At 44.1% G+C, this 24,961-nt stretch overlaps 1 protein-coding gene across 9 annotated transcripts in view; it reads left to right on the forward strand.

Annotated features, from left to right (window-relative positions):
* Nucleotides 1-24,961, forward strand: part of Tbc1d14 (TBC1 domain family member 14) — a 92,742-nt gene that overhangs the window by 41,632 nt on the left and 26,149 nt on the right. For all 9 annotated transcript variants that reach the window (XR_007835518.1, XM_051200384.1, XM_051200388.1 and 6 more), the window contains 4 exons: nt 16,335-16,444; nt 18,395-18,477; nt 22,107-22,224; nt 23,482-23,588. Coding sequence is in view for 8 of the 9 variants with exons in the window: in XM_051200384.1 (XP_051056341.1) it covers nt 16,335-16,444; nt 18,395-18,477; nt 22,107-22,224; nt 23,482-23,588 (418 nt within the window). In the remaining variant the exon portion in view is untranslated. The remainder of the gene's footprint in view (nt 1-16,334; nt 16,445-18,394; nt 18,478-22,106; nt 22,225-23,481; nt 23,589-24,961) is intronic.

Below are 24,961 nucleotides of genomic sequence, written 5' to 3' on the forward strand. Positions count from 1 at the left end.
AATTTTAAAAACCAGAGGACCAGGATATCTGCTGCAAGATAGTACATACGCAAATGGCAGGGAACTGAACCCATCAAATCTTAACAATGCTGTCACCTAAACAGGACCTGTATAGTGACACTACCAGTTGACATCCTATCATGATGGGGGGAATATCACAAGGCCCTCCCTCTAGATGAAGAGCTGCAGGCAACTGATGACTACTGAGAGAGGAAGAATCAGTCTTTTCCAGAGATGAGCCTCCCTGATGGGTTATCTGGTCCCAACTGGCCATCCCTAAACACATAGACATTTGAGCAATACTGAATGAACTCAGCAAATTGTAATATATATTTTATGTATATGTAACAAAATAGTTAAAGAAGACATTGTGAATTTGAGAGGGAGTAGGAGGACACACAGGAATCCTTGGAAGGGCAGAGGGTGGTGTAAAAAGGATGTGCATACAGTGTCCACATGTGAAATTCTCATAAAACAAACAAAACAAAACTTCCCCCACCTTATGAGGAAGATACAGTCATTGTCTTCAGCTTGCTGAGGAAACATGGAGGTGCAGAGGCTGGTGACTTGTGCAGAGTTCTGATAATTAGAGAAAGGCAGAGCTGTAATGCCATCCCATGCAGTCAGGAACCAGGGCTAGTCAGGCGGTGAATGATGTGAGCCTTAGGAACAGAGGAGAAGGTGTCTGTGACCTGAGTGGTGTGCTGGTGCCTCTCTTTGATGGGGTGCTTCCCTTAGCCAAGTGTGGTAACCTCACTTGCAAGTCCAAGTTGGGGAGAAGGGTACCTGGTCCAGCTGAGGTCATTGTGGAGTTCCAACCACAGAGCTGATGACTCTTAAGTATAGGGTATGCAAGGATGAGGCAGGTTTCCACACAGCAAATTTTCAGGTCTTTGCAAATAAAATTTGTTGGAATGTTGTCTGCCATTTCTCTGGAAGACTCACTATGGTTATCAGTGAAATTATCTATCTTTGTAAATTATTACATTTTGATTTTGAGTCATCGTGGAGGCTTATTAAGTGAACTACAATTAAATATGAGTTTGTATGCAAAACTCTGCTATAACTTTCCTAGGAGATGGAGTAATAGTACTCTTGTAAAGAATCTACACTTAAGGAGGAATGGTAATTATGTTAATAGACATCCATATGGTTCCTGAAATCTCTTGTTTCATGTGTTATCTGCTCTGGAATCTTATTGGTGAACTGGAATGCCTAGGCCAGCAGGCTGTGCAATAACAAGGTTCTGCTGATAATACCTTTGGCTTTAGCTATCAATAATGAAGAAAGTAACTGTACCCCCATGCATGAGTCACACAATCCTGCCTGGGACCTGTTTGTATATCCTTTGTGTCTCTGGGCCTCTTATCTCTCATCCCAAGATGTCAAAGCCAGAGAGGGAACAGGCTCAGGTTTCCTGGGCACCACTAGCTTGAGCTGGCTTCTGTCACTACTGTTAGCGCTGACTTTACAGAGGCCAGAGTTGGATCCTTGATTGTCTATACTTATGATCTGTTTAGAGCTAAAATATACACAAGTGCCCAGGACCTACATGGTATAAGGAGAGAACCAACTCTTACCAGTTAGCTTCTGACTTCCACTTGTGTGCTGTAGCATGTGCATGTACACACACACATACTCTCTCTCTAAAAAAGTTAATAGAGAAATAAATAGAACAAGATCCCAGTCCCAGGTACAGTAGAGTAAGCATATGCCACTTCAGCTCTCTCTGTATACAGTGTGTAAATAAGAGTGTACAGGACATCTGCCGGCTGGTGCTGGAGAGCACGAGGTAGCAGGACAGTGCAGGAAGACCCTAATTCAGAGTAGTGCTGAAATGAAACAGAATGTATGGACTTTTCCCTCTCCGACATTTTTAGCCTGAACTCAGGCAGATCAAACCCAGAAAGAAGTGTTAACATAACAGAGAGCACCAGAAGGGGTCCTGTGGCTGGGGGAAGAATGAGTCCCATACTGAGAGACAGGCAGAGACCCTGCTTTGCATCATTCTTCCCTCTGTTATTTTAAAAAAAAGGTTTGCTCACTTTATTATTTTATGTGTATGAGTGTTTTGCCTTCCTGTATGCATGTGCAGCACATGTCTGACTGGTGCCCAAGGAGGTCATGGCAATAAACCACTGGGATTGGAGTCATAAACAGTTTTGAGCCACAATATGGCTGCTTCGGTTTGAACCTGGGTGCTCTTAGCTGAGCCAGCTCTCCAGCCTCCTCTTTTCTTTTCCTCTGCTCTTTTCACTCTAGCCCTCATACAGTCTCATGGCAGTACTCACAGTGTCTGATGGGGCCTAACACTGTCAGCAGAGGAAGCTGGTGAGTGAGAAAGGGAGGCTGCACCCCGGTTGGTCCTCTCTCACTAACACAGTTGTGGGAAGTGTCTGGCTAACCACAGCAGGGAGACTCGGGGAACTCGAAGACACTTGATGATTACAAAGAATGACTTCTTTAAAGTCCTGGATTTCCTGTCACTGTCTATCTGGGAACAGATCTAACCCTAAGTAGTTTAAGTAGAACCGAGTGGATAGAGCACTTGCAAAACTCTGACTGGCCACTGGGTGGTGCACATGCAAGACAGAGTCAAAGTGCTGAAAACAGTTTGGAACAACAGTTCTACAGAAAAGCTGGCTGGGACTTGTAAGTCTTTATGTCTGGAATCCAAATAGGTTACAACAATGTCAGGTCTTGGAACATAATGTTTGAAAAGTCTATGGGCTGGATAATTGGCTCAGTGGTTAAGAGCATTTGTTTTTTGCTAAGGACCGGTGTTTGATTCCCAGCACCCACATGGAGGCTCACCACTTCCTCAGCACCAGGTATGCATTTGGTACACAGACATACAAGCAGGCAAAACGCTCATACACACAACGTAAATCTGAAAAAAAAATATTAAAAAAAAGAAAATTCCAGAATATAGTTCAGAATTACTGGGCTTAAGAACTAGGTTGTCTTTTGATGACCAGTAGATTTCAATCCTAAAATCAATGCATGTTGGGATTGTATAAGACTTAAAGAAGCCATTATAAGAATGCTCCAGCAAGTAGAGTAGACACTCTTGAGAGTGGAAGACAGAAAACATTAGTTGAGAAATAGAAACTATGAGAAATAAATGAACATTTATAACAGAAAAATATAATCGAAATATCTAGCAGACCACTCAATAGCAGAACAGACATGTTAGGAAAAGAGTTAGTTTTCAGGTAGATTACTAGAACTTATTCAGTCTAACAGTATAAATCAAAGGAAGGTCAATAAAGTAATACAATCTTGAACATAGGAGACACCACTAAAATCTTTTAAAACCCAGCAAGATGGAGATGGTCTACCAGGTATAGTTGCTTGCATACATGTCTTACAACCTGGGTTGAGTTCCTAGATTCCATATTGTTGCAAGAAAAAAACAACTCCTAAAAATTGTCCCCTGGCTTTTACAATACTCTATGGACACGTGTGACTATACTCACACAAGCCATATACACAATAAATTTTAAAAGATAAAAGTAAAAACCAAGATCACTAAAGTTTGAATTTGAGCCACAGAAGACTTGGGAGAGAGAATTCATTAATTAAAAAAAAAAAATTAGAACAAGTAAATGACTTGACCAAGTGGTGGTGGTACATGCCGTTAATCCCAGCACTCAGGAGGTAGAGGCAGGTGGGTCTCTGTGAGTTTGAGGCCAGCCTGGTCCACAAAACTACATAGAGAAGCCCTGTCTTGAAAAACAAACAAACAGAAAAGTAAATGACTGTGTTCCAAATCTGTCAGAAGACATAAACCTACAGATTTAAATCAGTCAAGTCAGTGACCCCACAAACAGGTATGTTCTAAGAAGCCCATGGCTGAAAATAAAGGCAAAAAAGTCCTACAGGCATCCATAAAAAAACAGTGCATTACTTACTGAGGATTAGTAAGTTGACTGTCTATGAATTTCTCATCAGAAACCACAGAGAGAGGACTGGAGAGATGATGGCTCAGCAATCAGAGCAGCAACTGCACTTGCAAATGACCATAGTTAAGTTCACAACACCCAGATTGTGTGGCTCAGCTACCTTGTGCTCCAAGGGACCCACTGACCTCTTTTGAGGCTTTGCTAGCATGAACAGACACTGACACATACCCTTCCCACATTCGTACAATTAGAAATACAATAAAAATCTAAAACAACAAATACATATGCACATCAAGGGAATCAGTATTTTTGGATCTGTTGAGAGAGAGAGAGAAAAAAAAAATGTCAACCCAGAATGTTGTATCAAGAACAAAGGTGAAAGGAAAGTGTTCTTAGATGAAGACTAAGAGCATTTCCTGCCAGGAATCTTGTAGTAAGAGAGCTGGCTTTACTTTAAGGGATCATTTTTATAGTTTGTACAACAGTTGACCACTGCAGGGTCATTGCACTAGGAGGAACCTTGGAACAAAGGAAGAAAGAGGAACAGAAATGGTAAGCATATGGGCACTTTGCAGAATTGCAAGTAGGCAGTTCTCAATAGTTTTTTTTTTTTTTTTTTTTTTTTTTAATGTATTTTGTTGAATGCACAAGGTAGTGTTGTTTGGGCCTTCAGCTGTATGAAGCTGTAACATAAAAGACAGTCATATATGGGGGAAAGGCAATGGGTTCCCACTCAGAGTGGTAAAATACTGATTCTAATTAGGTCAGGGAAAAGTACATTTACATATTTCAGGTCTTAGGTCAACCATTAAACTATGTAGGGAGATGACAAAAAAACATGATAAATAAGTTAAAATGGAATTATAAAATTCGGAAAACTCAAAATAAAGGTAGGAATGAGGAAGCAGGGAAGAACAAAGAAAAATCAGGAAAGATGACACTTAAATTCAGACATACCACATTACATTGCATACAGGACCTAAGCACACCAATGCTATCAAAAAGGCTTGAAAAAAATAACTCAGTTCTGTCATCTACAAGGAACTCTTCAAATATCCAACATGTAAAGTAACACTCATAAGTCATAGAATTTGCTTAGTGTGCCTGAGGCCCTGGATTCCATCTTTAGCAACTCCCCTCAGGTAGACCTAGCATGTCATAAAAAGTAAAAACTGGACTTCAGTGACAGTTCTCAGAGGTAAAGAAGACTGTTGCCTAATGAAGACCATATAGCTGTGAGCGTTTCTGCACCTAACGACTGATGTAAATCCACCAAACAGAGATCAGAAAACTGCAGACAGAGCAAGCCAGGATGTGGAGAATCTGAACACTACTCTCCAGCAGCTAAATGACCTGTCCAGAACAGACCCCCTCCAGTAGTAGCCATCCTCTGTGCACGTGGAACATTCACCAGACAGATGTGTGAGAGTCATAAAAGAAACCTTAAAGATTTAAAAGGTTTACAATTAAGTAAAAAACATTTCTGACCACGGTACTATTAGACTACAAAACCGTAGCAAAGATTAAGAACATCTCTCTAAATGTGAATGTTAAATAAGTTTCACATTTCTGAGGAAGCCACAAGGAAAATTAGAAAATATTTTGACACAAATAAAAATACAACATACCAAAACTTGGGAAGGTGAAATTTGGATAGGAAATATATATCATAAAAATAAAAGAAGGAAGGTCTCGCATCAGTAATCAAAGTTCCTGTCTAAGACTATAAAAAGCAGAAGTGAAGCAAATGATACAGAAAAATAGAAATAAAATTAGAACTGTAAATGGTAGTGAGTGAGACCAGAGCAGGTTCTTTAAATGATCTTAGCTGAACAGTCAAGGAAAGAGAAACACATTTTCAACAAAAGGAATGAGCAAAGGGGACAGATAGCACTTTGTACTCTGCAGAACTAAGAAGGAAAATGAAATTCTTTGAACAACTCTCTACGGGAATTTGACATCTCAAATGAAATGATCTGTTTCCTCAGAAATTAGAAATCACCAGAACTCATCCAAGGTAAAAGATAAACCAATTCATACTGCAGTTTTGGTTGTGGTTAACGGCACTGGCTGCCCTTCCAGAGGACCTGGGTTCAATTCCCAGCACACGCAGGCAGCTAACAACTGCCTTTAACTCCAGTTCTAGGGGAACCAGCACCCTCCCAGAGACATACATGCAGGCAAAACACCAATGCAAATAAAATAAAAATAATAATAAAAAAAGAAAATTACAGTTAAATACTGTGATGGTTTAAATGTGCAATCTTCCTCACAGGCTCATGTGTTTGAACACTTGGTCTCCAGCTGCTGGAGCTGTTTGGGAAGGTTGTGGTACCTTCAGGAGGCGGAGCCTTACTAGAGGAAGTGAGTCATTGGGTGGGCCTTGAGGTGCTGGGGTTCCATTTCTTGTTCACTCTGTGCCTCCTGTGTTTTGATGTGGTACGATTAGCCGGTCTTCTGCTCTTGTCCCCTGCTTTTCCATTCTTCTGGAACTGTGAGCCACAATAAACCCTTTCTTCTTAAGTTGCTTTTTTCAGGGTATTTGACCATAGCAAGGAGAAAAATAAGACAGAAAAGTTAGCTCCCAGCCCACATGATTTCACTGATGAGATCTACTTAAAAACACTGCCAAATTTAGAAGAAAAAGGACATTTCCTGACTCATTCCTTAATGCTAGTGCTACTGACAACTGAACCCTAGCCCATTGTCCTCTATGAACACACACGATCCCTCAGCATTAGCAAATTGAACCCAAGACATTTTTTAAAGTGACATTTATCCTAGGAATGCAAGACTTGCATGACATATGAAAACGGTCACTGTCATCAGCTGTATACCACATGGTCATATTGAGTCAGAAAAAGTACTTGACAAAATCCGTATTAATTCCTGATAAAACTCAACAACTAGAAACAGAAAACTTTTCACCTGGTAGAGGACACTAAAAAAGGAAGCTACAGTGGCTGGGAAGGACCTTGTCTACCAATGGGGTTTCTTGCAGTGTAAAACCTAGATAGTTGTCTCTTAGTGTCATGTGAGAAATTTCTTCCAGAACCTTCTATGGATTCTCTAATCCTGAGACACTAGAGTCACTTATATAAAATAGTAACCTATCTTAGCCATGTACACTTTAAATTATTTCTACATTGCTTATACTTCCAAATACAGTGTTGTGGTGATATTTTGTTTATGATCTAATAAAGCTTGCCTGAAAATCAGGAAAGCAAAGCTGCCAACCATTAGAGAGTTCTTACCTTTACCAAGGCTGGGGAGATCCTGTCCTCAGTGTGACTGAAGACTGAATATTGACTGAGCTCCTGTCTTATATTCCCCTCTAGTGCTGGGATTAAAGGCATGCACCACCAACCACCCTGCTTCTATGGCTACCTGACTAATGTGGCTGCTAGGATTAAAGGTGTGTGCCACCATTGCCTGACCTCTATGGCTGTGGCTAGCTTTGCATTCTGATCTTCAGACAAGCTTTATTTGTTCATAAACAAAATATCACCACACAGTGTAACTGCTGTATAAGAAGTATTGTTTAAGAACTTATGATGATTGGTCCAGACAACATTTATTTTTCCTCCTTCTGGAATGCTTTTGATCTGTAGTTGGTTAAACCAATATAAGATTAGTTTCCCAATCCCCTCATGTGCTTGCTATAAAGAAGTTAAAGTCGGTGCTGGCCCAAACTCCTGCTACCAAGTTTCTCAGTGCAAACCCTCTTGGCTACTGACCACATGGGGCTGAATATGTGTTCTTTGCTGTAACGTGAGGACCACCTCCCTCCAAGTGGCCCTTCACACATTTTCTCCCTCCCCCATTCTGGCTTCTCAGCTACCCTATGCCTTTGAAGGAAGGCCTTCAATGTGCTTTTCAAAGGGTGGTCACAGCTCAGGTGGTGTCTTCTCAGGTTTCACTTGAGCAACTAAAGTCTAGAGGCTTCTAGGGTATTCTTTGCACAGCATTTTTCTTCATTGGAAGTTCTTGTCCATGTGTTTTTTGGCTCTCTAGTGTGTCAAGCAGCACCATCATGTATCCAGGAGAGCCAGGATCAGACTTCGTGGTGCTTGGCTTTAGTGTATGGTTAACTTACAGACCATTTGTAATTTTTGACAACACATGTATTTTTCTATAGCTTCACATATTGTTACATGATTTTGTTTTTATTTAGTGGTCTTTGGAATTGCTGTTTCATGATTTACTGACCAGTGCCCTGGAATGGGCACAGAAGTTGTTCTTAAAATTGTCATTTGATCCTTGAGTTGTTTAGTGACCTGTTGGGTGCTTGATCTGCTAGGAAGTGAACAGTGAGTCAGTCTTGCCTCCCTGACTTCAAAGGGCAGAGATGTTGGTGTTACACACATGCAAACTAAGCAGATAGCCCAAACACTGTAATGGGGAAATAGGAAGCCTGGGAATGCACTCTGGTTAATGCAGGAAAGAGCAAAACTGGTTATGTGGTTTAAGACATGTAATATTCCATGCCAGTGTCCCAGACAGGGTTTCTCTGTGTATCTCTGGCTGTCCTGGCATTCACTTTGTAGACCAGGCTGGCCTTGAACTCAGAGATTCACCTGGTTCTGCTGGGTCTAAAGGCGTGCGTCACCACCCCCCTGCTGAGAAAAATCTTGAAAAATGTGATTGGTCCTTTAAGTTTCATATGTTGGTTAAAGTCATCCTGCTTGCTATCTCATGGTATAATATGTAGTCAAAACTTTATAAATGGTATTCGTTCCTAAAATATGATACAGAAATTACACATCCTAACACATTTTTAGTGCATGCTTTGGCCATCTTGACAGATTTAATGTGAGTGAGTCTGTGGACTCAGTTATGGCCCCCGGTGGCTAACTTGTAAAATGTTGGGTGGGCGCTAGGTGTTGAGAGTCCAGATGATAGCAACAGGCATGGAGAGACCGAGAACTTGCTCTTGTCCCTGAGAATTGAGCTTCACAGTGTTTAACTCTCCTCCAGCTACAAGCATTGTTTCTAGAAAGGCACTACTAACTGCCTTCCCCAAGACTGCATTAGTGTTTGTTGAGACCTCAGTTTTCTGTTGGGTCACTGAGCACTGGTATGGGCATTGCCTGTTTGCTTGGCTGTGAGTGACGAGGACAAGGACCTTGTTCTTTATTGCTAGGGCCAAGCACTTGGAGTGCCTGATGGATGGCAGGCAGGAGGGGCAGATGGACTCTTGTAATGGTATACTGATTCCACAAGTGCTGTGTGCCTTCTCTGCCAGGCGCTTCAGTGGGCCTTCACTCACCAGCTCAGTGAGAGAATGTGAGTCAGATGACCATGTAATGACAAGGTCTACACGGCACTGAAACCAGGATGCAGGGTCTCACTGAGTTAAGGCATCCGGGAGTGTTTCTGTGAGGGTGTGCAGTGAAGGCGGGACTGAAGGACAGTTACTCAGCATCCTTGCTGCTTTCTTCCTCTTCCTCTTTGGAGCTGGATGTTGTAGTATTTAGGAGAAGACATGGCATCTGCAACTTCTTTCAAAGGGTAAAATGTTTTAAAACTAAGTAAATACTGTAATGTTTTTCACTGTATTATGATATGGGTGGAGTTTGTATATGTGCTTATTAAATTATTCCTTGAGCACTTCCACAGATTTGATACTCCCCCCCCCTTTTTTTTTTGCCGTACTAAGATTGATCCCAGTTCCCAGATCCCCCTAGGCGTACATACTACCCATGAACTAATGTGCCATGAAATCCACTCTATATAAATGCTTCGTGACTCCCAACGTATGCACACTTACCCACCTGCCATTGCATCCGATTTTGGAAGATTCCCATCACCCAAAGTGTACAGCCAGTTCCCGTTCCCTTCTTCAGAAAAATACCAAGTGTATATTCTCTCTTGAGATCTCCCTTTTGAAGACATTCATATACACGGCCCCACCCTGGCTGGCTTCCTTCTGGCAGCTTTTGCTTACCGAAGTGTTTCCGAGACACTTTCACCAGCAGCAGCATGCGTCGCCTCAGTAGTTTCCTCTTGTTGCTAGTTCAGAGCTGTGCATGCATTCCTCAGCTGGCGGACATTTGCATTGTTCTAGAGTTTGATTGTTCACAAGTTTTGTAGGCAGGGCTTTATGTGGGTGGCTTCTCTTGGATACATCCTCAGGTGTGTGGCTGATGTGTGTCCAACTGTATAAGAAACCGGGAACCTTGCTTCCCAGTGGCCCGTCTGTTTGTATCGTCCCCAGGGATTCATGAGGGTCCCAGCTTTTCTTCTGCATGGGCGCCACTAAGTGCCATGTCAGTGGCCCCATTTCTGGTGGATCTCCGGGGCTCCTTCTTTGTGAGAAGGTTTCTGTTGTTGAATGAATAATTAGTAGTGAGTTTACAGAGATCCAGTGTGGGTGAGGTGGCTTGTAACTCCCAGTCCAGGTCACTTGTGTGCGGGTGCAGCAAGGACAGAGAGCTGTATGGTGCTCTTACTGGATTTTGTCCAGTGCACTGGACTGCCTAGTCACTAGAAATAATTTTGACCTGAATACAGATTTGTACATTTTTTAAAATAAGGTATAGTTTACAGTGGAGTCCTCTGATCTGAAGGTACTATTCTGTTTTAATTAATTTTGAGATAATAATCCTGTCACCCAGGAAGGTGTCAGATGCCCCTCCAGATAGCTTTCCAGAAGCAAGCTCTATCATGGATCCGGTCAGTATGTACTTTATGTTCATAACCAGCCACCTTCTGAGATGGTAACAGTGTTTATTATGTTTATGGAGTTTCTTCTGGTGACACATATTTCTGTTTTTTGCTTTTCGTCGTTCCCCCCCCCCATAATGTTACAAAGTAGAACTTGGCCCTTTGTCTCCAACATTCATGCCATCTTTTGCTTACTCCTCTTGTTATAATTAGAACTCCGAGGTTCCTCTCTAGGGCTGGCTGAGCCAGGGCTGGCTGCTTTGGCTCAGCCAGCCCCGCCCCATCTCCTGTGGAGGAGGTCCCTGCCAGTTAGACCAGCCCAACCTAGGAACCCTGAGCAGGGATCCGGGAATCGCTGTATCTGTGAGCGATTGACTGCCCTACGGTCCCGGCAGCCCCGCCTGCCTCACCCGCCCAGTGTGGAGCTGCGTGTAGAACCGCGGTCCAGAGGCAGGAGGGTGGCCGGCCTCCACTCACTGGGCATGGATCCGCCGGCCACGCGCCTCTGAGCCCTGGCGTTCATGGTGAGTCTTATGTGGGTCTGGAGTCCCAGTTTGGCTTCCATTGGTGTCTCGGCCTGCCCTTTCAGGCCTGCTTGGTCCTGTGCGCGGTATGTGCGGGTGTGTGCATATAAGCCTGAGTGCAGGTGTGCGTGCATCACATACATGCATCTGTTTTACCCATTAACCGGAGCTTGCTGGGGACACGAGTGAGACACCTCCTCCCATAGACATCTCTTTGTGTCTGCTGCTCGCAGGGTTTTCTTTCAGAATCCAGTGTTGGTACGGAGAGATCGCCCTTCCAGCCCTTGTTCTTAACCTAGAGCCACTGCTCCGTTTCCAGAGTGCGGTCAGTTTAGGCCAGGGACCACCTAGAAATGGAATGGTCTTGTTTGAAGGAGTCTGAGGAACAGTAGACTCGGGACAGACCACAGCTGGGTTTGGTACATTTCAGTTCCTGGTGCTGTGTTAACTTTTGTGTTCTTGATGTTTGTAAGTAATTTGACCACTGGAGAAGGTCTCCTGAGAGCTGCTCTTCCCAGAGCCAGCATTCCTGGGAACTTAAGATCATGATTTCTGGGAGGATACTGTGCTGGTGTAGAGAACAGCCCAGAGAGGAGGAGCCTTCCCAGGTGTTCAGGGCTTTTACCTACCTACGCTGTGGTCAAGGCTCTATGCCACCATCCCTGTCTTGTGGAAGGCTGAGCACCTGCAAGACCTGAATGGGTCACTCCCTCTTCAAATGGCAAAACAGTCCCATGTCCTAGAACAGTAGTCTTCTCCCAAACACTTGCTTGTTACAGACAGCAAGGAGTGAAACCAGCTTTGATGTGCCACACTTAGGTCTTGTCTTTTTCACAGCCCCATTAAGTGCCCTTTTAAGGGAAATGTTGTGGGAAATTATTTTATAGTAATACAGTGACAACCGTGCGCCTGACATTTCTGGCATCTCCTTTAGCTACATGTCTCACGCCTACTTGTTCTCATTTAATCTTCACCCTTAGCAGACAAAGAAACAAGCATGGAGGGGAAGGCAGTGCACAGGGGGACAGTGCTGGTGGGGATGGCCTATCTCGCGGTACCTCCCTGCACACTGCCTGTGCTGTTGGCAGACCCACTCCGTGCTGTCCCCCAAGGGATGGCCTATTCCAGACATAGGTCCTGAACCCTGAATTTACATTAGCAGATGAATTCTGCTACTGTAGATGGCTGAGTCCATGTGAGCACAGGTCTGATTGATAGCCCTTTCTTCTTGGTGGACTAATTCCAAGAAGCTAGTGGGGATCTGATGAGATTATTGGCATGTTTTGCTATCTTTGTAGCACAATTCCAGTTCTAGGGGTAGTATTGATGGGCCATCTCTCCTGTCTTCCTCCTGGAAGACATTCTGCCATTGCTTTGGATCCAACCTTCTCTTCCTTTTAATACAAATTTTGTCTATTGTGGGATATGCGTGTGCACGTGCATATGTGTGTGTGTTCTGTTGCTTTTTTAAACAAATTCAGTTGTCTACTGATTTTTCTTCTGGTTCTTAGCCCTAAGCAGTCTTCAGGTAAAATCTAACCTACATTCACACTCCACTCTAAAGCCCTATACTGAATCCAACTCTTCTCCTCCTTTGGGTTGTTCTACCAGCTATGGGGTGGCTATGTTTTGAGACCATAATGGCTAGGCAAAACAATTTTGACTCAATATCAACCTTGTTTAAAGTTCTTGCCAACCCATGATACTGAATCTGTGTCTGAAATAGGCCATCCCATGAAGGAGGGATTTGAGCTAGGGTAAACTAACCTAAAAGACAACATGGGGCGGGTCTGCCAAGAACACAGGCAGTATGCAGGGAGGGCCATCCCCACTAGCACTGGGTGACCCCCTGCTTACTGCTCTGTTGTCAGAAAGTCTGTCGCCCTTTTGGCCTTAGGATTAGACCTTACTGCCTTTGCTTAAGTGGTATGGGTAATGAGCTGTACTGTCTTTTGTTCTTTCTGGCCCTTTACTTCTTGTTGCTTACCCCTCCACATTTCTCATGGTCTGCTCTGTGCAGTAGCTTTTGCCTGTACCTACTTTCCCTGCGGAGTGGCCCCTGCAAGGTAGGGGGGTGAGGGTCCCTTAGAGTCGATCCACACAGTCTCTTTTAAGTGAGCTTCTTCTTTATGTGGTCTTCTTCCTTCTTTTCCCACTAAGTTTGCTTTGCTCATAACCCCTTCCTAGAGCTGAGACCTTGCTCAGGCTTCTTGATGAATTTCCTCTGAACTTACTCACTCATCACACCACACCCTACAGCTGCTCCCACGGTTCGCAGCTGCATTGGCCTGGCCTCATCTTCCCCAGTGAGATGTATTACCAACTGTTCAGGTCAGGGATTTCATCCAGGTACTTTCTAAACCACTGTCTTGCAGAGTGTTTTCTTTTTTGTTGTTGTTATTTGTTTGTTTTTAATGACCCACATTTAGGCAGTTTGAATCTCTGCACAGATAGGCATAGAATGGAGACAAACTGTTTTTTATAGGTATACTTTTTAATTTTTTTATTTTTTAACTTTCAAATTACATTTAATTTTGTCTACACATATGTGCCTCCTTGTTTTCCATGTCTTGCATGTGGCAGTCGGGGATAGCTTGCGGGAATTGGTTCATTCTTTCAAGCATGTGGGTTTTAGGGCTTGAACTTGCTGAGCTTCTTGGCTCCTACTTTGGGGTGGCAAGTTAGAGGGGACAGACTGCACAGATTTTGCCTGGCACGAAGAAAGCTCAGTCCATCAGAGAGCAGGCAGCCATCACAGTATATTGTCCTGTGTAACTCTCACAGGGGCTTTTCCAGTTGCTTCTGTGTATAATGAGTGAAGGCATGAGGTAGTCCAGACTTGCCCAAGGTCATAGACATGACTTAGATCTTGGTCTTCTAACCCTTTACTTTCGCTGCATTGTGTATGGTGCTACTGTTGATGAGTCAGTAGTGAGTGCTTTTTTTTTTCAGGCCTTAGAGTGAGTACTGTCTTCTTGTATCTGAGCTGGTTTGTCTGGTTGTATAGAGAGCCTACTGTGGACATCTCTAGGTGGCTATAGGAGAACGATTAGGTCTGGGACAGAACTTGTGACCATTCCCAGTGCTGTTCCATTTGTATTTGCAAGTACCATTTGGGTTTTGAAAAGGTTCTACCTGGGATTTCAAGTTTGGGCAGGCCAGGCTCTGTCATTTTAATCATGCATCACTGTGTGATGAAGCATACTATTTGACCCCATTTGGCACTAACTGACTCAGGATTATAGGTTTCTGTCAGGGTTGAAAGCTTCACCGAGGCTGAATGCAATGAGATTGCTTCCTATGGAGTCCTACTTGTTGTGAGCAACTTACATGAGTTGGTGAGAAATGTCCCTAAAGAACACAGTGCTCAGAGTCTGATCAATTTCCTCATTCTCCACAGAGCAAACCTGTGATATTAGTGGGCCTCCATTAGTATTGGGGTGGTAGTGGTAATGTTGGTACCTTCATCCTCTGAGGATTGGGGTGTAGATTAAATCAATTCTGCTTATGAGGTCCCTGGAAAGTGCTTGCTACATTAGCCTGATCAGCTGCCACTGCCCAGTGTTGTTACTCAAATTAGTAAGAAGTGCTTGTTGACAAACCCTGGTGTTTTGGCCTTGAATTAAGGCATTCCCTTCCTTTTGCTTCTGTGTTTGGCTTGCAAACTTTGCTGACTCCTGGATTGTTTTAGAACTGCAGTGTTTTCCCTTGCATTATGGAGTCATTTCAGGTCCCAGGGAAAATGTAATGGTGCATGCAATCCTGTCCCTGCGCTGCAGGGGCTGTACTGACTGCCTGGCTCTCTCCCTGCTGTTGGCAGCAGCCTGCTCTGATAGTGTCATGTCCACTGTGGGAGCTGTGGGAGCCAGGCTTAAGAATTCTAAGAACATGCTTTGCCTGAGTCTTAGCTCCTGGTTAGTGGATCTGTGTTTTGTTTCAAGTTCCACCTGGTTTCAGAAGCCTCCCTAACCCATGTTTTCTCTCCCAAACTATATGTTTGGATATAGTCACAAAAGAGGTCTGGACTCCTTAGGGTGGCAGTGCAGAGAGACCTGAAGCCCCAGCTCTGAACTTTAAGTTTGCATCACCTTGTCTGTAAGGTGGGGTGATACAGTGCCTAGAGATACAGCAAATGGAAAGAAGCATCCAGGTTCTGGGGCATCTTACGGTCTGAGATTGCTGGCCTTAGCATAAATTGTACACTAGACCAGGCTCAGTACATGCAGTGGGGTTATTGTTACTAATTCTTGCTAGAATGTCACAGGCCGTAGAATCACTGTCAGCACAAAGCTTTGGGTAGATTTCCTATTGACTTGAAGACATTGACATCTACTTACTGGACTGGGAGCATCTCACTGTTGGTACTGACCTGTCACCACCCAATCTTGTACAGGTTCCGAAGCCAGTATCAATCTCTCAGCTCTGGATAGATAGGGACCATTTCAGGGTAGGCAGAGTAGGATCCTAACCCTATACACTCCAGAGTAAGAAGCTGTTGCAGTTCTTAGAAGCCTTAGTTGGCTTTTCTGGGTGAGAGAATGATATTCTAGCTTGTGCCAATAAATCCTCTTCATAGGATCCATAGCTCTCATCATCCAGAATGGCACAAAACTGTCACAGTTCCACACTTGTTTTCTTTCAGGCCAGATCACATCCCTTAGGGATGCTCCTCATGTGTGATAGACAACTAGAAAATAATACATTTTGATTTTACAGGGATCCTAAATCACACATTATTCCAGAAGCTGACTCCCCTGAACCCTCCTACTGGATGTTTGGAATGTGGGTCACTATGTGTGACTAAGCTTCTGTGGCTGCAGTCTGTGGATCAAATTAGTGACTCTGCATATGGAGGTCACTTTTAGATTTCCAGGGCATGGCAGAATTATTGACAGAACAACGGGCAGTGATGGCATAGCAGTGGCCGTTACAATAGCCATTATTCATCTCTTAACCAGAAGTACATAAGAGCTGCCACTATGTGGGAATCCTGGCTAAGGGGCTGCAGACCCTTGTAACTCCATAACCACCATAAGGGAAGTATGCAGACCTGTCCTAAGACATTACCACAGCAGGGAGTTCTTGGACCCCTTCAGCCTATGGCTTTCCTTCTGAACAGAAGAGAAGACGGAGTGCATTCATCCTTACAATGAATTAATGCTATAAGCAGTTCCTTTTGGGGGGGGGGGTAAATATGAAACTGGCTGGGCCCAGAGTCACCTTGGTGTTTTTGTTCTAGGAATATGAAGACAAGGCTGGAAGACCACCCTCTCCAAAGCAGAATGTGAGGAAGAACCTGGACTTTGAGCCGTTGTCCACCACGGCACTCATCCTTGAGGACAGACCCGCGTGAGTCTGAGGAAGAGCCTCTGTGCTTTCTGCTGTGGGGATGGGGCTAGCTTGCCATTCCTTTTTCAAAGGCAGGAGAGGGGAGAAGAGTGGCTGGGCCTCTTGTTAACTCCATGTCAGTCTTCACTCAATGTGATACGAAGTGATGATTTGGGAAACTGTTCTGTGTCATAGAAATTTAACCAGGATATTCCTCTCAGGCAGTATTTGCCTGTAGTTTATCATTCAGGTTCACATTGTGTAGCCGTTGTTAAGTGCAAGGCCAATTTGTGAGTGCAAGGAACCCTACAAGTATGCTCCAGAGTGATGCTGTGAAGGTACCTTTGTTTGCAGGACACATCCTAGAGTGACTTGTGGAGTTTCTATGCTGATTCAAGTCAGGATTTCTCTGTCTGGACCTAGGTATCCCTGCTGTGTGATGAGGAGATTATGCTTAGAGGCCTTCCTAGAGGAGGAAGTCATAGCTAGACTAATTACTGAATTTACATAGCACAGTGTGTTGGGGGAGGTTTCCCACCAGAGGAAGAACAAGAACAACAGGCTAGTTGTCTGGTCAGTTCCAGGATCCATCCATCTCTGATATTTAAAACTGTGAAGTCAGGCCAGTGAGATGGTCAATAAGTAAAGAAAGAGGCTTGCTGCCAAGCCTGATGAGTTTGATTCCTGACACTTGTATGGTGGAAAGAAACAACTGACTTTTGCAACACCTCCCCCCACCCACACACACACAGGGGGGGCGAGAGAGAGGGAGAGATGGAATTGAGAAAGAAATGTAATTTAAAAAATTAAAATGTGAATTCTAATGAGGAGTGTACTGCTGTTCCCGGTTCTTGGAGACCAGGAGTGGGGAGGGGGGGGATCCTGAAGAGGAGGTTGGAACTTTAGGGTGAAGAGAAGAGCACCTCTTTTAGTGTGCTGAGAGGTAGACTGGGGGCTTGTCACCTTTAGCCAGTAGCAGTGGGTTGCAATCTCACAGAGAACTTAGGTGGTTATAGTACTTGTGAGATGTAGGCCAGGTGCCACCACATCTCATTAAGTCAGTTGCCAGAGTTCAGGGGCGTTTTCTATGGGATATGTATAGCTTCTGTGTGCATTTGTATGGAACAGAGTGAAGGAACTACAGAACTGTACTAGTTATTGCTCTCATTGCTGTGGCAAATACCTAGCAAGAGAAGCTCAAGGGAGCGAGGGTTTATCTTGGCCCATGTTTTGATGGTGTGGTCCCTTATGGTGGAGAAGGCATGGTGACAGGTGATAGGCTTGTGAGGTGCTGATGACGTTGCATCAGCAGTCAGGAAGCAGAGATAATGCTGGGGCTCAGAGTGCTTCCTCCCAGCCTTTGGAATGGCGTCACCCACATTCCTTCTTTAAAACAGTCTGGGAATACCCTCCCAGAAACACCCAGAGGCGTGTTTCTTCAGGCGTTGTACCAGACAGTGTGATTAACTATCCTAAGAGCTGATTTGAAACTGAGCACTGAAACTGTTCGTATAAGATGTACTGTGAGGCCATCCTGATGCAAGGGCCAGCTGTTGACACTACTGCTTTGTAGTCAGATCCGTGTTTTTGGGGGAATAGGGTGACTTCTTTTTCTACATCTTTATAGCCGAGGATTTCACAGTGAGTATTTTGCTTTGTAAGAAATGTCTTTGCAGGGAGATAGCTTGTGGTGAAGCCCTTGGCCACTGTGTGTGTAAAGCCCCAGGGGTTGTCCCTAGCTGAGCTTATAGCATATAGTCCCAGCACTTGGGAGGCTAAGGTAGTAGGGTATCCTGGGCTCAACAAAACAAACTTTTAGTTTGTGAAAGAACTGTAGTTTTAAATAATTGATTTTTTTTTTTTTTTTTGATTTTGGGTTTTACAACTTTTATGCAACAATGCTTCAGGGATTTTTCCCCCCTCAGACTTTTATGTAGTTGTAACATGCAAACCTATTTATTTTCTGTCAAGAAATCTCCCAGCAAAACCAGCCGAAGAAGCTCAAAAGCATAGACAGCAATATGAAGAAATGGTGGTGCAGGCCAAGAAACGAGGTACCGTGAAAGGGTTCAAATTCTGTGGTGTGGGTGTTTTCTTCTTCTCTTTTGGAGCTCTTTAACTTTACTCTTGATGAAGGTTTTCATACTCTGACATGTATAGTTTTTTTCCCAGTAAACAAACAAGGATGCTTCTCTCCATTCCTGGTAGCATAATAGTCCTAAATGAGCTTAGGATATGGTAGCATGTAGCTGTTAGCACAGCACTTGGGAAGTTAAAGCAGACTCTTGAGTTTAAGCCAGTGTTTAACTCAACCCTGTCACATAGACTTCCCTGAGAAAAGGCACTGTAGGGAAAGAAGTGCGTGCTGGAAAGGTGCAGCCAGCAGGGACATGCAGTGCTGGAAAGGTGCAGCCAGCAGGGACATGCAGTGCTGGAAAGGTGCAGCCAGCAGGGACATGCAGTGCTGGAAAGGTGCAGCCAGCAGGGACATGCAGCTGTGCTTCCCTCCCTAGGCTGTTGTTTTCACAAGATGTAAGCAGATTTGATAAGTTCCTTTGCAGCACACCTCATGTCTTAGTTAGGGTTTCTGTTGCTATGAGGTCACCAATAAAGGAAAACATTTATTGGGGCTGACTTACAGTCCCAGAGGTTCAGTCCATTATCATGGTAGGAGAGCATGGTGGCATGCAGGCAGACACGGTGCTGGAGAAGGAGCTGAAAGTTCTACATTTTGATCCATAGGTAACAGGAAGTTAACTGAAACACACTTCCTCCCGAAGAACCTATGGGGCCAATTACATTCAAACTACCACACCTAAAAAACTAGAGTATTATGACGCTAGAGTGTTTTTTTGTTTGTTTGTTTGTTTGTTTTTTGCTTTTCAAGGAAGGATTTCTCTGTAACAGCCCTGGCTGCCCTGGAACTCACTTTGTAGGACCCTAGAGTGTTTAAAAAGTATATATAATAAATAAATGGAATATCATTCACCCTTTAGAAGGAGATTCTGACACATTACAAAATGGTTGAACTTGATTGATTCAAAGTGAAACAAACCAGGAACCAAATGACAAATACTATGATTCCATTTCTTTGGGGTGCCAAAGGGCAGTGTATTGAGAGCCTTTTAAGCAGAAGGGGATCTACCTGGGGAGGGACAAACAGAGAGTTAGTGGTTAATGAAGACAAGTTTGTTCTTGGAGAAGGTGAGAAGGTTCTAGATATGATAGTGATGGAGGTGCACCATGGTATGAATAAATGCTATGAAATTATATAGTTAAGTTGATTAAAATCTCTTATGTCTCTCCATCATAAAAAACTATAACTGTCCTCAAGTATCCATGAGCGAGTGGGTTCCACAACCTCTTGCTGTTGCCTGGATCTAAAGATGCTCAAGGCTTATTTATAAAATGGCATATACTGTGTATCTATAAACTGAGTACGTTGTCCAGGGAATATGAGAAGAAATCAGTCCACACATGTTTGGTACAGCCATGATTTGATTAGCTTAGTCTGAGGCTGGAGAATACATGTATGTAGAAGTTACCATGGAGTAAACTAAGGAAACTGTATATATGATCTTCCTTAGAACTGCTGCTGGTAGTCAGGAGTAAATGCAAGGGACTGGAGCCATGGCTCAGTGGTAGAGAGCACTTGTTGCTCTTGTAGAGGACCCAAGCTGGGTTCCCAGCACACATATGATAACTCACAACAACAAGCGTATACTTGTAATCTCAGCAAATCTGGAGAAAGAGGAAAATGAGGGGTCAATCTGGCCTACATATCAAGACCCTGAGTTTTAAAAAATAAACCCATAGGATATGAACTAAGTATCAAGAGCATACATTTGCTGTCTGCCCACACCCCCCATCTGTGTGTGTGTGTGTGTGTGTGTGTGTGTGTGTGTGTGTGTGTGTGTTGTGTATGAATGTGTGCAAGTGCAGCACACATGTGTGCACATACTGGCCAGAGGAGGGCATCAAGTGTCCTATCACTGTTCATCTTATTCTTTCACATGGAATTTACTTTCTTTGTGGCAAAAGTAAGCCATTATGCAAGAAAGTTCTCTTGCCTCAACTGCTGACAGTTTGCTGTCCAAATTGGACTAGTAGGACACAAAAGAGAGTGACTGCCAAACCTTGCCAAGACAAGGCAGGAGAGTCCTTCAAAAAATCCTGCTTTGTAGAAAAGTCTGTCAAATATTTTAGGCCTTTAGGCCAATGATGGAAGCTTGGGTGACTGCCTAAGCAGCCAGCTGTTCTTGTCATTTCTCTTATTTTTTTGGAAGTTGGCTTGCTCGCACTTCCCGCTTGCTCAGTTAATATTATTTCCTTCTTGAGTCCCTAAAGGAGTTGAAGACAAGGTGGTTATAGTTACAGTTTTCCTTGTTTATCAAACTCAAAACAGAAACCCACTAAAGAAGTGTAAAGTGTAAAAGGTTGAGAGATATCAAAAGATAATTTGATGATGCAAATTAGTATAGAAAATGAATTAGGTACAACACTTTGAACTCATCAAGATAGGATAGATAATGGAGTATTTCTCTGAATTTTCAAATGCAAATGGACTAGATACTGTTGATATATTTATTGCCTGTATATATATATTGTATATAGTTATTGCACTTGTATAGTTTTTTTTTTGTTTGTTTGTTTTTTGTTTTGTTTTGTTTTGTTTTTTCAAGACAGGGTTTCCTCTGTATTGCTTTGGAGCCTGTCCTGGAACTAGCTCTGTAGACCAGGCTGGCCTCGAACTCACAGAGATTTGCCTGCCTCTGTCTCCGAGTGCTGGGATTAAAGGCATGTGCCACCAATGCCCAGCATTAGTTTTTCTTATATCAGTTATAAGCTTTGTGTTTTAGACAAAAAAGGGGAAATGTGGTGATATTTTACCATCTAACAAATAAATCTTGCCTGAAGATCAGAGTGCAAACCTAGCCACACTGATTGGCCATAGATGCCAGGCAGTGATGGCATACACCTTTAATCCCAGCACTCATGAGGCAGAGGCAGATGGATCTCTGTTAGTTCAAGACTACTCTGAGCTGCATGAAAATGATCCAGTCTGAAAGAGAAACAGCTCACACAAAGGTGATCTGAGCACTTGGAATGACAAGCCTTTAATCCCAGCACTGAGGAGGTGGAGACAGGAAAGTTTATGTCTGGGAGGAGAGAGGAATATAGGTGGGGAGGAGACAGGAACTCGGGCAGTATAGGCAGAAGGCAGTGTGAGGAGCAGTTCAGTCTAAGCAGTCTGAGGGTGCAGTCTGAGGACACGATCGCCCCTTTGGTCTGAGCGTTGGTAGAGGTGAGAACTCTAGTGGCTGGCTGCTTTCCTTCTCTGATCTTCAGCATTAATCCCCAAATCTGACTCTGAGTTTTTATTATTAAGAACAATTAGGCCAGGTGGTGGCGACACATGCCTTTAGTCCCAGCACTGGGGAGGCAGAGGCAGGTGAATCTTTGTGAGTTCAAGGCCAGCCTGGTTTACAAAGTGAGTTCCAGGACAGCCAGGGCTACAAAGAGAAACCATGTCTTGAAAAACCAATGACAACAACAAAAAGAATAATAATTTGTTTGCGCTACATCTTCACTGTTATTTTTCTGATGTTTTTGCAATGTGAACTTAAAGTGGTGGGTACTGGCTACTCATTGGTTTCTTCTTTATTTTAACTATGTTTTATAGAGCTTAAAGAAGCCCAGAGACGGAAGAAGCAGCTGGAGGAAAGGTGCAAGGTTGAAGAAAGCATAGGAAATGCGGTTCTCACCTGGAATAATGAGATCTTGCCGAACTGGGAAACCATGTAAGCATTGTCACTGGTGCTGCTGAGTGTGGCCACTCCTTTCTTGAATCTGTGGGCAGTAGTGCAGTTGAATGAACACATTGTGAAGCCTTTGATAAAATTAGCTCTTGTCTTGGTGCAATCCTGTTGTTCCTTGCTGGCCATGGTGACAGCATCTTCCAGTTTATCTTTTGAGAGCTTGAGCCATGCTTGCAAAGCTTATGTCTCTGTCACTCCGTACTTGAAATTTTGGTAACTTCTTGTGGGTCTCCATATGAAATTTGAATCAACTGTGTACCTAAGTGGATAGCCTTCTGTGTGTGATGGCCTGCCCTGCCTCTGTAGACTGTTCCCTGGAACTACACTAATGGCCTCTGGAGCTTTGCCTGCCCTTTCCCTGTCTACAGTGTCCTGAACCTCTTCATCCTTCTAAATCCTGTTTTTTTTTTCTCTAGCTCAATCTTCCCAGGGAATTTACTGCTCCCCCCAGCATCCCTGCCCCCACTCCCTGTAGAAAACTCCTTTGAGTCTCCTGGCACAGCCTGCTTGAGCATCTCTCTCTCTCTCTCTCCGAGGGTGGAAATCACTTGTCTTTGATGTCATCCTGCAGTGTCAGTACAGAGTTGCACCCCACAGTGTCTGGCAGCTGTGGCATCCTCACTTCTGAGGATCTGTTGTACATCTCGTTTATTCCTGTGTGGCTAGCACAGGCAGGCAGGGTCATTGTGACCAACTGAGTTGAATGACTGTGTTGTTCAGAAGAAGTTCCAGTTAGCATCCTGTCTACAGTAGTGTGTGGCTGTCACCTGGTTCTGGGCGGCCCTGTGAGGCCCCTTGGAGCCTCCTTCCCGCTACACTTGTGTAGAAGAGAGCTGCCAGCATGCCTCCCCTATGCCCAACACGTCTCCCCTGTGCCCTGCACTCATCTGTGCACAGCTCTTTACAGTCCTGTAGGTGATCACTGTTCCTCTGTCTGTTTTCTGCTCAGAAAGTCCTTTCATTCCTTCATATGTCCAGACTTATACCAGTCACTCACAACCTGGTTCTGGAAGGTTTCTTGGCTCTTTGGTCTGTGGTGTTCCCTTCACAGTGCCTGTCACAGCAGAGAAAGGGTTGTCTGGATCCAGTAGATCCAGATGGGTGAGCTCCCAAGGCAAGGGACAAGGGGGTGAGGCCAAGGCAAGGGACAAGGGGGTGAGGCCCGAGTGCAAATAAGCCTTTCTCAGCTCATCTTTGTCAGAGAGCAAACTCAGTCACGCATGCTTCCGTTCTGTTCAGGTGGTGCTCTAAGAAGGTTCGAGACTTATGGTGGCAGGGAATCCCTCCCAGTGTGAGAGGCAAAGTATGGAGCTTGGCCATTGGCAACGAGTTGAACATTACCCACGGTGAGTGGCTTGCATGATCCTACAGGTTAAGGTCCATCCTGGGGTTTTGGGACTCCCTTTTGTCACTTTGCCATGTTAGAGAGGATGATAACCACTGCCATGAAGCTGTGGCGGGAATGCCAGGCGTCTGGGCATGGGTTCAATACTGGCTGCTCCACTTTCCGGAGAGGTCAAAGCAGGTTTCCTAGAGAAAAGGACAGCAGACACAGGGCTCCAATTCTCACTGGAGTTGGGTAGGCAGAATCTCTTCTCAGAGTCAGACAGGAGAGTGGAGTTAGGTACTTAGGGTACCCTTTGGTGATGGTTTTGCTTTTTGTTTTTTGTTTGTTTGTTTGTTTTATTTTTTCAGCCCTAGAGAGGCTAGAGCTGGTATCATTAGGGCATTAAGCTAGTATTTGAGGGAGGGAGACCCTTTTCTTGAAGTTTTAAAGCTGTTTATCATGTTTCTCAAGAACTTAGCTCCATACTAACTAGTTTGCATAACTAACATATGCAAAGCCCTGGGTTCACTCTCTAGTATTGAAACTTTGAGGAAAAACAAATGGGCATGTTGGTACACACCTGCACATGAGAGGCTGAGGCTTAGGTACACACCTGCACATGAGAGGCTGAGGCTTAGGTACACACCTGCACATGAGAGGCTGAGGCTTAGGTACACACCTGCACATGAGAGGCTGAGGCTTAGGTACACACCTGCACATGAGAGGCTGAGGCTTAAAGGGTGGTTGGGAGATTTAGGACAGTCTGGGCTACAGGGTGAGACCCTGTCTCTAAAACAAAACAGATCCTTAAGTCTCTCTCAAGTGTTCAGCTGTTGTGTGCTCTGCCACACCAGCCTCAATTTACTTCTGTCTCTAGTGTCCTGTTGGGCTCTGGGTGTCAGAGTTCTAGGCGCACACAGATCAAACATGAGGCTTTAATGCAGGTTGAGTCCCATTTCCTCCCGTTGAAAGTAAGCTGCTCTGGCAGCAGGCCTTCCTTCTTCCTGTTATGGCACCATGCCTATCTACACATTGAAGTCAAGCTGCTTTTACTCTGGTAGAGACTCTTAAGTTTAAGGCAGATTGCTTCTGCCTTACCCCTCTAGTTAGGTTGTTGTGTTCATCTTGACAGTGTAGCTTCTCCCATGACTGTAGCTTGAAAAGCAGAGCTATTGGTTAGGTGGTGACTGGTTTCCTTCAAGAAGGATGGCAGGGCAGAGAACATTCTTCTCTAAACTGTAACAGGAATAATAAAAAACCCAGAAACAGATACTGGGGTTCAAGCTGAAGATCAGAAAAGCAAAGCAATAGATCAGAAAAGCAAAGCAGTCAGCCACTAGCTCTAACCTCTACCTTAGACCAAAATCGGTGATCCTGTCTCCACGAATTCTC

The sequence above is a fragment of the Phodopus roborovskii genome, unplaced genomic scaffold (assembly GCF_943737965.1).
Source record: "Phodopus roborovskii unplaced genomic scaffold, PHOROB, whole genome shotgun sequence".
Classification (NCBI taxonomy): Eukaryota; Metazoa; Chordata; class Mammalia; order Rodentia; family Cricetidae; genus Phodopus; species Phodopus roborovskii.